This window comes from Pseudorasbora parva, chromosome 20, assembly GCF_024679245.1.
Source record: "Pseudorasbora parva isolate DD20220531a chromosome 20, ASM2467924v1, whole genome shotgun sequence".
Classification (NCBI taxonomy): Eukaryota; Metazoa; Chordata; class Actinopteri; order Cypriniformes; family Gobionidae; genus Pseudorasbora; species Pseudorasbora parva.
In genome coordinates, this window is record NC_090191.1 from 20,514,576 (window position 1) to 20,527,384 (window position 12,809).

The 12,809-nt window shown below is 39.8% G+C and overlaps 1 protein-coding gene across 2 annotated transcripts in view; it reads left to right on the top strand.

Moving 5' to 3' along the window:
- slc6a1l (solute carrier family 6 member 1, like) overlaps positions 1-12,809 on the top strand; it is a 44,241-nt gene that overhangs the window by 10,423 nt on the left and 21,009 nt on the right. For both annotated transcript variants that reach the window (XM_067426815.1, XM_067426816.1), the window contains exon 5: positions 10,428-10,537. In XM_067426815.1, coding sequence (XP_067282916.1) covers positions 10,428-10,537 — 110 coding nt within the window. The remainder of the gene's footprint in view (positions 1-10,427; positions 10,538-12,809) is intronic.

Consider the following 12,809-nt stretch of genomic DNA (forward strand, 5'->3'; position numbering starts at 1 on the left):
GCAGTGGACCCCAAACTGATCCCTGTGGCACACCTTTTGTTATTTTGAGATAGCTAGAGGTATTTCCCTCCGCCTGCACACACTGAGTTCTGTCTGTAAGGTAATTAACAAACCAACTTACAGTTTGTTCAGAAAGTCCTGCCTTCCACAGTCTGTGCTTAAGCACTGTGTGGTCCACTGTATCAAAAGCCTTAGAAAGGTCAATAAAAAGGGCTGCACAATGCTGCTTTTTTTTCTATGGATTCAATTAAGTCATTTAAAACCTTAAGAGCTGCAGATGTTGTACTACGCCTTTTTCTAAAACCGGATTGAAAGTCAGATAGAACATTTTTACTGTCTAAAAAATTATTTAATTGATCACTGACAAGAGACTCTATAACCTTGGCCAGGACAGACAATTTAGAGATCGGTCTATATATACAAATCGGCCACAATGCTTAAAAAAAGTACAGAGCAGGAAAGGGGTGACACTCTAAAACTCACACACACACACATACACACATGCACACTTATACACACCTATGAAAAACTAAACCTATGAACCTCATTTAGAATTTTTAAAAATCACTGCTTCATCAGAATGATATGAAACTTGGTGCCTTGTCTAGCATTAGGTATTTAAACACACGCACGCACGCGCACGCACGCACGCACACACACACACACACACACACACACACACACACACACACACACACACACACACACACACACACACACACACACATACAAAACTTGAGGGAAGGATTTGAGGATGCTAAGTGGCTGTAAAAAAATACTCCCACTTGTGCCCTTCAATCAAAAATGACCACCATAATTGAATGGGAAATCTGCAAAAAACAACAAATCACTATTTCTAACAAAAAAAAATTACAATAAATTAAAATAAATAGTCTTTGATATTTTCTAAATATATATTCATATCCATCTAAAAAAAAACTTATTAAATTTGTTCAAAAGTGAACTAGGGAACATAGAGTCCATTTCCATTTATGGACAATGGAATTATTTAAGAAATTACGCAACCATGGATGTAATACATTAATGTATTACATCCATGGTTGCATAATTTCTTAAATAATTCCAAATAACTAATCTACCTTCAAATATTTTTATTTTGAAGGCCTAGTCTCTATTTTAACCTGAAATACTGCAATAAAATATAATAATAATAAATAAAATAAATAAAAATAAATTACACCATTTTTTAATAATAATTTTCTATGGCAAAAAATAGACCATTATTATTACATAAATATTAAATAATTATTAATGAAATAATTGTAGGCTATCACAATGATTTCTTCATTGCATTCTTTGGTCAAATATGTTTTGTGGTGTTAATTGTCACCATCCGTGTCTTTATCTGCATCAGTGAATTCAGCTACTCTTGTCTTGAATTTTAAAAAAAAGAAATTCTCAAAGTCTTCTCAGAATCGTTCCTTCTTTCAAGTTCTCTCTTCCTCCCTCTTCTCTGTATCTCTCTCCGCCTCCTTGACCCCCTTAAGCTTTTTGTGGCTCTGTCTTTGCTCCTGAGAGTGTTTTAAAGGCTCCACAGAAATAATAACTGCCTCCGTTTTGTGGAAATCGAAGTGCAGTTTCTGCCATGGGAATAAGAGCTTGTCTCTAAAGCAGTGCAGAGGGAATCAGAAACAAAAAGGCCTTTGTTTTATGAATTCATTGTGCTGTGCTTTTTATTCTTCATTCCTTGCTATACTTGAATACAATATTTTTTATTAACATTTAGTCTGGTGGACTGAAATGGGGTGAAAAAAATACCATAGGCTTACATTAGAGGAGGGACTGTAACAAATCAGAACACATTAGAATCCATCTAGCAACAACTAAGAACACCTAAACAACCAAATTGGAATGTGCTGATTATAAACTAGAGCAACAATGTAGCAAGGCCCTTGTATCCAACTTAAACCTATAACTAAGTATATAGTATAAAGTATATATATTAGGGCAGGGCAAGTTAACGCGTTATTATCGCGTTAACGCATTTATTAATTAACGTCGACAATTACTTTATCGCGCATTAACGCAGTTATTTATTATTATATTTTTTATACAAATGTTTTTATTGATTTTCCTTATGCAACATTTATACATACAACATTAATTCAGATCCATATACATATACCACATCTTAACACATACCCACACAGACGCACCCCAACAACCCAAAAAAAAATAAAAAAAAAATAAAAATAAAATAAAAATAATAAAAAGATAAAAAAATAAATACAAAGAAATAATAAGTTATATAATAATATGCCAACAGGGGGGGAATTATACTATTCCACCCCTAATGAAAATTCAAAATAGGATAAAAAGGGTTGCCAAACCGCATAAAACTTTCCAGAGGAACCTCGGATAGTATATTTAAGGTGTTCAAGTTTGAGATATGACATCACCTCTTTCACCCAGTGTTTATGAGATGGGGGCATTGCCTTTTTCCAACTAAGAAGAATCAGGCGTCTAGCCAATAAAGTGGAGAAGGCGATGAGCTCTATTTGATTAGTGGTTAGATGCATTTCTTCTGGCACTACACCAAAGATGGAAGACAGAGGATTCGGATCGAGATCTTTCTTGCATATAAATGAAAATGTTCTGAAAATGTCTGACCAGAATTTTGTTAATCTGGGGCATCCCCAGAACATGTGACTCAGATCTGCTGGTTCAAGACTACATCTGGGGCACATCGAGTCTAACCCTGGATATATTTTAGCCAACTTACTTTTAGACAGATGGAGCCTATGGAGCACCTTAAACTGCAAGAGCCCATGTCTAATACATACTGAAGATGAGTGCACCAATTTTATTGCCCACTGCCAAGATAAATCTGAGATTTCCAATCCCAATTCCTCCTCCCATTGCCTCCTTATACGATTGAGAGATGGGGAAGCGGTTCTTTGGATGTTCTCATACAGGATTGATACCATGCCCCTAAGTGAAGGGTCCATGTTTAGCAGATCATCTATCCAGCCACCATCTGGTTGGTTTAAAGAAGGAGAGAAATGTTTTTTGACAAAGCTACGGACCTGTAAATACCTAAAGAAATTGGACTGAGGGATCTCAAAATCTGTTTTTAACTGCTGAAATGAAATAAACGTGCCGTCTTTGAAAAGGTCCTTAACATATTTGACTCCATTTCTGGACCATAGTTGAAAAGCAGAGTCTATAAGGGAGGGAGGAAACATAGGATTCGATAGGATAGGTGCAGAGGGCAGAGCCTGTTTACTTTTAAAGTGAAGTCTGAACTGTGACCATATTTTGAGTGATGCACGAATAATTGGGTTATTCGTAGAATAACATTTGCTTAGGGGTATTGGGGCACAGAGCAGCGAACGCAATGAAACTGGATTACATGAATGCTGCTCCATAAGTGACCAAACTGGAGCTTCCTCACTTGATGTAACACAGAGCCAGAATGTCAATTTATGAAGGTTAGCTGCCCAGTAATAATACAAAAAATTTGGCATAGCCAATCCACCCTCCTCTTTTTTCCTTTCCAGATATTCTTTCCTTATGCGAGGAATTTTTTTATCCCAAATAAACATAGAAATACAATTACTCAGATCCTTAAAAAATGATTTAGGGATGAAGACTGGCACTGTCTGAAATAAAAATAGGAACCTTGGTAAAATTGTCATTTTAATGGAGTTTATCCTCCCAGCCAGAGATAAGGGTAGGGTTGACCATCGTACCATGTCTTTTTTAGCCTTTTCTAATGCTGGCTTAAAATTGCTTTTGAATAGATCCTTATACCTGCGTGTTATACTCACACCTAAATAAGGGAATTTGTCAAGACTTACTGAAAATGGAAAAGATTGGAATGACAATTGATGTGCTTTTTCATTAATGGGAAAAAGAAGACTCTTCGTTAAATTAATTTTATATCCCGAAACTCTCCCAAAATCAGAAATAATTGAAAGAGCAATTGGTATAGAGAAATTTGGATTAGACAAAAATAGGAGGAGATCGTCCGCATAAAGCAGAAGCTTATGCCTGTGTCCCTCCCTTTGTATTCCAGTCAGGCCAGCCGTATTCCTTAGCATAATTGCGAGGGGTTCAATAGCTACATCAAAAAGCAATGGGGACAGAGGGCATCCCTGCCTTGTCCCCCTAGAGAGAGAAAAGTATTTAGATGTTGTATTGTTTGTTCGAATAAATGCTTGAGGCCTAGTATATAGAATCCTGATCCAAGAACAGAACATGGGACCGAAGCCAAAACTTCTAAGTGTTGCAAACAAGTAGTCATATTCAATTCTATCAAATGCCTTGTGAGCATCTAAGGATATTAGGATCTCTGGAGTAGCATTATCTTGGGGTGAGTAGATCACATTAAATAAGCGACGGAGATTACTGAATAACTGTCTACCAGCAATAAAGCCAGTCTGATCAGGATGTATTATCGTACTCATGACTGGCTCTATTCTGGTCGCCAGCACCTTGGTTAGGATCTTATAGTCGCAGCAAAGTAAACTGATCGGGCGGTAAGATTCACATTTAAGTGGGTCTTTGTCCTTTTTAAGAAGGACTGATATGGTTGCCTGTGTCATGGTTGAGGGAAGAGACTTTGAATCAAGGACTTCCTCAAATACTTTACTCAATAGAGGCGTTAATTTGGCAGAAAATTTCTTATAAAATTCGGCCGGGTAGCCATCAGGACCCGGTGCTTTTCCAGATTTTAGTTTCTTAATTGCACTGTCAATCTCGAGAATTGTTATATTGCCTTCCAGCGCGGATTTGTCCGATTCATCAATTGATGGCAACTCTAAGTTGTTGAAAAACTCTTCTATTCGCTTAATGTCACTCACCTCAGAAGTATATAGCGCCTCATAGAAAGATTTAAACTGATCATTGATACCCTGCTGGTCTGTAATAATGTTGTCCTCACTGTCTGCAATTGCCGGAATAAAACCTTCTGCTCTAGATTGTTTCAATTGATAGCACAAGAGCCTGCCAGCCCGTTCACCATGTTCATAATAAATCTGACGTGATTTCAAATAGAGATCTTCTGCATGCTCACTAGTCAGGGAGTCAAATTCGGTTTGTAACAGGAGTCTCTCCTTGTGCAGGTCATCAGAAGACAATGTTGAATGTGACTGATCAATTGTATTTATTTTATTTATTATTTCTGTAAGCCGCTTTGATTTCCTTTTTTTTGCGCTAGCTTGATAGGAGATAATTTGTCCCCTTATAAATGCTTTCAAAGTATCCCATAGAATACTATAACTTATCTCTGGGGATTCGTTTGTCTCGAGAAAGAAGTCAATTTGAGCATCTATGAATTTAACAAAAGAGTCATCTGCCAGAAGCCTTGAGTTTAAGCGCCATGTACGCTGGGGGATTACATTACCTGGGAAACAAAGCTTTAGTACTACTGGACTATGATCCGAAATAACTATGTTGCCATACTCTACTTGTGTCATTAGGGGGAGTAGTTTCCTGTCCAACAGAAAGTAATCAATCCTGGAATACGTTTTATGTACCGGTGAATAGAAAGAAAATTGTTTCGATGATGGATACTTAAATCTCCAGGGGTCACTTACACCATATGTCTGGAGAAATGAATTGATACATTGCGCCGATTTACTTTCTGCAATAATTGTGGAACTAGAGCGATCCAGAATTGGGTGTAGGACACAGTTCAGATCCCCTCCTAAAATTAAATTATATGTGTCAAGACTGGGTAAAAGTGAGAAGAGATCACTAAAAAATTGTACATTATCCCAATTGGGTGCGTACACATTGGCCATGACCACGGGCATGTTGAAAAGTTTGCCTTGAATTATTACATATCGACCATTTTTATCCATCACAGTGGCCTCTTCAACAAACTGTACGTTCTTATGTATAATAACCGCAACCCCCCTACTCTTACTATTAAATTTAGAATGGTATATTTGTGTAAAGCCTCCTCTGTGTAGTTTGACATGGTCCTTGTTCAATAAATGAGTCTCTTGTAAATATACTATGTCAGATTTCAAATTGTTAATGTGGGTGAATACCTGGTTTCGTTTCACTGGGTGATTTAGCCCCCGTACATTCCAACTGACTAGCCTCGTTTCGCCTCTACTTATGTTGGTTCATCAGCAGTACTAAGAAGGCCATGGTTTTGTGAAGAAAGAGAAAGAAAAAAAAAAAAAAAAAAAAAAAAAAAAAAAAAAAAAAAAAAAAAAGGAGAAGAAAAAAAAAAAAAAATACACCGATGTATTGGGGTCCCTAAACACACAGACAACACAGGCATGATTATCCACAACAGAACAAAAGACTGACATTAAACAAAATATATTATTAATCCTTGCGTTTGAAACCGCAGTTTCTTCCAGTTAACCCTACTCCCAAATAGCTTACCATGTGAGCCCTCACTTAGAAAAAGAACAGTATAAGGCTCTTATAATAGTTAAACTTCCAAGCTGAACCCCAAACCCCAGAAGTGATGACATTGAACATATGTGTTAGTTAGAAGAACGAGCAAAAAGGTGATGCTGTTAGAAGTAGCGTCTTTCCGTCAAAGTTGTAAGTTCGGCATTGGCGTTAAACGCTTCATTAGCCACGCGGCTGCTGATCACCTCCACTGGCTAGGCTCTTCAAACCAGAATCCTTAGCAAACATTGAGCCGCAGTTGTCAGAGACGGAAAACGCGCATCCGCTTGTAGTGTCCCCTAGATACAGCGTTTATATAGCATATAGCGTCGGCTGCTTACCCAGAACTCAATATCAACGTAGGGTAAATAATACGCAGACAATGAGCAAGATTTAACATCGGGTAACCATAATAATGTAACATAACCTGAATATAAACTTGGACTACCCAGACAATAACCTGCTGCTCATGTTTAGCCATCCGCCAGCGTCTGGTATATGCACGATCGTCACTTGTCCTTACTAGTCAGGTTCTTCAAAATGAAGTCTTTAGCTTTTACCGGGTCCTTGAAGCTTGTCTCTTTCCCATCCCGTGTCGTGATCCTCAAAATTGCAGGGTATCTCAGTCCAAAGCGAACCCCCTCACAATTGCGGAGTAAGCTCCTCACCTCGTTGAAAGCTGCTCGCTGTTTGCTCACCATCTGGGTGAAATCGGGGAGGATCCGTATTCGATCGCCGTGGACTGTAGTGACTAACTTCATTTCCGTGGCTTTCTTCAAAATGTCTTCTTTTTCAGGGAAATAGTGACACCTCACCACAAAGGCGCGCGGTGGTTCATTGTCGTCAGTTGGTCTGCTGCGAAGGGTACGATGTGCTCGGTCTAAGAGTGGAGTTTTCTCGAGGTTGAGGGCCTCTTTCAAGAGACCGGCCACAAACTCAGTTATCTGTTTGCCGTGCTCTCGTCCCTCTTTTACTCCTGTAATGCGAATGTTTGAGCGTCGTGACCTCGCCTCCAGATCCTCACTCCGTTCTTTCAGTACGGCCAACTCCTTTTTCATAGCGATAAACTCCTTCTCAAGGGTAGTAATGGAGTCCGAATATCCCCCCATCGCGGACTCCAGTCCAGTCACACGTTCCTCCGCTGCTTCCACTCTGGTATTGACGTGCTCCACGGCATTGCGTAACTCGGTCCGGAGCTGGTCAACTTGGCTGCAGAGTTCAGCTGATTGGGCAGCAGCGTTTTCTTCGATTTTTGCAATCAGGTCCTCTTTGAGTGAATTGATTGCTTGGAGAACAACGTAGTTATCGCTCGTTGCGTCCTTCTTTGAAGTAGTTTGGGGTTCGACATTAGCATTTGTGCTAGCAGCAGATTCTGCATCTCTGCGGTTACTCCGGCTCTTGTTCATTTCGCTTCAAAAGTGGCTCAAACTGGATTAAAACCGACTGTTAAGCCCTTACTTACACACAAAGGCAGCTTTAGGATGCTAGTACCTAAAATAAGAGCTATATAAAACGGAATTTGAAGTTGTTTGTGGGGAGCTCGACAACTCTACGTCTTTACATGGCGCCGCTCCAACCGGAAGTCCTATTATTATATTGAAAGGCCGTTGCTCACTGCCTCTGAATACACATACAGACAAACCATTGGTCACAGGAGAATACAGGGCTGTCTGTAGCCTAAGCCAAAAGCTTGACATTCTTTGTCTGGGACAAATAAAATATAAAAATAACCAGAAACGCGAGAATGATCCAGATTTTTGGGTTGTTTTTATTATATTCAATGTAAACAGCGATTGATGAGTGTATCTCTGCCTCTGGTACGTTAACAAGTCGCGTTGAGGCTCGCGCTGCCTGTCTCTTTGTGAGAGACATTCGTGGAGAAATCAAAACAATTGAGCAGCAATATAAACTCACAGAAGAAACATACTGGGGTAAAACTGAGTTTTTTGTAGTTGTTGATATTTATGATATTGTTAATAACACAAGTCGTCTTTGCAATTGTGAATTGTGTAGCATGACTAGCCTAGTTCAATAAACAGTAGCCTAATTAATATTAAGTTACTTACATTTTAGATCCAAACAACCTTTTTTGTTCCATTTCACCCATGATTTCACCGATGAAAATAGTTCCAGAGGAAAGCAACACTCAGCATGGTGTTTTGTAACTAAATGATTCAGCGTTTTGAATGAATCATTTGAATAAATGACTCAACGACTCACTTATGAAGATGATCACTTGCTGCCCCTTATTGGCGGTTATGTTTAAAAGTATGATTGCATGTTTTATTTAGAACATCAATCGTATAACATTATTTTTTGCAGTTTAAATTATTTAATTTGATTGGTAACAGCCTATAGTGTTTTTACTATTATAACTGAATTTATTAATCAAATGTAAGAATTTAACATGAAAGATGATGCATACATTTAATAAGATTTTAAAAAATGGCCTTTATAAAATTAAATAACGCCCTGGGGTGAATATCACAAGTATGCAGATTTAAGTAGGCCTATGTAAAAGCTGACAGAACACTGATGAGAATATCACTACAGAATCAATAGATGTATACCACCAATTTAATTTGATTATATTATTTTTTAAGTTGATATTTACAAGAAATATTGTAACTTTTAACTGCTGTAAAAAGCACCTTATTTGTTTAAAGTGTTCTCAAACCATATGTTATTGCACTTTTGTTCATTTAGCAGCACTTTTGTACTCATTATTGAATTTTGCGCATACTGCAATTAATCACGATTAATCACAGAAAATCATGCGATTAATCACAAATGAACATTTTAATCGTTGCCCAGCACTGATATATAGAAATAAGAACATGCACTTAGCATACTTTTTAAAAGATTACCTGATTATGAAAATAATATAGGGTACTTTAAAATAATATACTTAGGTGCAAACTCAATGTAATATTTTCAGCTGTACACTTTACACCCCATATAAATACTGCAAAAACAAGTAAACACATGCACATGTGCAACCTACAGTTGAGTACAAAATACAAAAATCTGGCAGTGCACATTCACTAGTGTTCTTTGCACTGTACGCTGACCCTCGTGTATGCGTAAAAATAAATGTATATTTTTACCTTAAGTGGTCTTTTATTTATATATATATAAATATTATATTATATATAATATATATATATATATATATTATCAGCATTTACGGGTTGTTAAATATTTTGGTAACACTTTATTTTACATTGTCCTTATTATACATGTAACATTACTGTAGTTATTACTATAAATAGTTCATAATTACATGCAACTTATCCTAAACCACACGTTAAACTTAACCCTAACCTTATAATAAGTACATGCATTTTTATTACTCAGTACTTACCCTGTAACACGGTCACCTTTACTTAAAGCTTTACACTTCACTTTAATGTGTCTTTGTTACACTGTAGTTATACATTTAAGTACTGAGTAATAGTAATTAATTACATGTACTTAATATAGGGATAGAGTTAAGATTGGGGTTTGGTTTAAAATGATAGTTGATACTATTATAACAATTACAGTAAAATAAAGTGTTACCAAATAAAGTATAAATAATATTATTTAAAATATTGAAGTACACTATACATATTCAATACAATTGTCACATTACGGCGTGGCTTTATAACATGCACGGCAAGGTATTCAATGGAGCCATCTTTGAAAACCCAGAAGAACATACAGGAGAAAAACAAAACTACTACACTTAAATATTGACCAGACCGAATAATGACCAGAAAGAACTGAGGGCCCTAATACACAGGGAAAGAAATCAATGTAAAACAGAACCGGTCCAGGAACTAATTACAACCATGGAAACTGACAATAACTGGGAACTCCCAAGAACATAACATAATATACATGTTACAAAAATGAAGCAAAATTCAGGGTGTTTCAAATCTTCACACATTTTAATATTCTCTATTCTCTCTCTCTCTCTCTCTCTCTCTCTCTCTCTCTCTCTCTCTCTCTCTCTCTCTCTCTCTCTCTCTCTCTCTCTCTCTCTCTCTCTCTCTCTCTCTCTCTAGGAGTTACCATGGCAAACTTGTGATAACCCTTGGAATACCGATCGCTGCTTTTCCAACTACAGTCTGATGGACACCACCAACCTGACCAGTGCCGTCACTGAGTTCTGGGAGTGAGTCAACGCAATAGGGATAGTAACACTTTGGTAGAAAGTTTAATGAAGTTAAATTTAGAATGACTCTTTCCTTCCACTGATGGAAATTTCTTGTTTTCCTTGTTTTCACTGTTATATGCTAGGTGGCACTATGACACATCTTCTGAAAGAGCACTGAATCTCTGGATCAAAACAGAGACTAAAAAGAAGCAGAAATATACAATATCATAGATAAGCAGATGCATATGTAAATTAACACGATCATAAGCATTAAACAGCATATAAATCAAAACTAATACTAATGTTACACACTGTAAAAAAAAGCACTATATCTACTCAGAATTGTGGCAACAGATTACAAGCAATTTTATTAATTAAATGTAATATATAAGTTGGAAATGGGGTTAGCATTCATCAACCCCCTGTGTTTCTATTTCCTTCAGTTGTAGCTACTATGCAGTTACTTATTTTAAATGAGTTGACTTCTCTGTGAAAAACTAACCTAGGGGTAATTAACAGATGGTTACTGAGTAGATCGCGTTTTCATAAAAATCAAATGTAAAGAGTTTTATCTCTAAAAAAAGATTAGATTATAATGCTAGTTTATGGGGCATAGAATAAGTAAAATTAAACCGCTAGTTCCCTTTCAGTCGGTCACATTCGACGTACGTCAGAACTGAACCGACGAATGGGATCTTACTTTAGAGACCAATCCTACTTCGAGCATCTAACAACGAGCCAATGAAATTTGGCATGCGATCACGCATTCTACGCTCCGCCCCGCAGCGCGGGTATAAAACAGGAAGTGGAATGATAGATCAGCGCTTTCTACTTCGGAGCCGAACAATTCTATTGCTGTTTCTACGAAGAGCTTTCTGACTACGAGTCTTCAAGTGTTTGAGAGTTTGCCAGTGCGGGTGATACGGCGCGTCAGTGAGAGACCGTCTGATCAGTGATCGAGTGTTCAAAGAGCTTGTTGGTTCGCTGAGCGTTTCCTTTCACACAATACAGTTGGTTCGCTGGGCGTTACACACACACATACATATCACTGAGAGCTCACACAGGCTTGCAGATCGAACTGTGTGGAGCCGCGGTCATCTCCCTGAGTGCTTCAGCACGCTAAAAGAGCAACTTCCATTCACAAAAGAGCAACACGGTTTGACCCTGCGTCTTTTTCAAGATGTCATTCAAGCCGTGTGTTTCTGGGTGCGGTCGATTTCTGTCTCCGCTTGACGGGCACGTTCGTTGTCTCTCGTGTCTGGGCGCACAGCATGCTGAGGCTGCGTTCGTAGATGAGTCATGTTCCCATTGCGGGAATATGTCCATCGCAGTGTTGCGGTCCCGCCTCCAGTACCTCAGAAGAGGTGGAGCGCCATCGTGCATCCCCCGATCTAGCGGTCCTCCAGCTGCAAAGCAGAGGGCTGCTACTTTGGCTGATGACCTTGGTGGGGACCTGAGGGTGACGGTCAGGGCAAACCCGACGGGTCTCACGGCTCCTCGGGCCCCTCCCCCCTCCACTGTGCCGGTGGAGCTTCCGGAAGGGCACGCTGACCTCCCACGTGGAGCGCCAGTTGTCTCTTTTGGGGCTCCGGCGGAGGACCAGATGTCGGTCGCTGCATCGGGGGATGAGATAATGGGTTCCGAGGATGAAGACTCGGGTGCGTTGCCCCCTTCGGGTGTGACAGCGTTGCCCGAGTCCGACCCGGAACTTACGGCTATGCTTGCCCGGGCCGCCGCAAGTGTCGGGCTTGAGTGGAACCCTCCACCACGTCCCGAACCTTCGCGGCTGGACGATTGGTTTCTCGGGACGGGTCGCGCTGGTTCTCAGCGTCCCGCCCCGGTGCCATTCTTTCCGGAAGTGCATCAGGAGCTCACGAAGTCGTGGGTGGCGCCGTATAGCGCTCGCCAGCGATCGACTGACTCCTCCATCCTCACCACTCTCGATGGTGGTGCAGCTAAGGGCAACAAGGGGATCCCTCCAGTCGAGCGGTCGGTTGCGATGCATCTGTGTCCTAAGACCGCTGCGGACTGGAGGCACGCCCCGCGTCTCCCCTCCCGGGCGTGTAAGTTCTCGTCCGGTTTGACGGGCAAGGCTTACGCAGCCTGCGGAGAAGCTGCATCAGCTTTGCATGCCATGGCGCTCCTGCAGGTCCACCAGGCCAAAGCGCTCATGGAACTGCACGAGGGTGGTTCCGACCAGGCAGTTATGCAGGAACTGCGTGCCGCGACGGACCTCGCCCTCCGGGCGACGAAAGTCACGGCACGCTCCCTGGGTCGGGCGATGTCCACT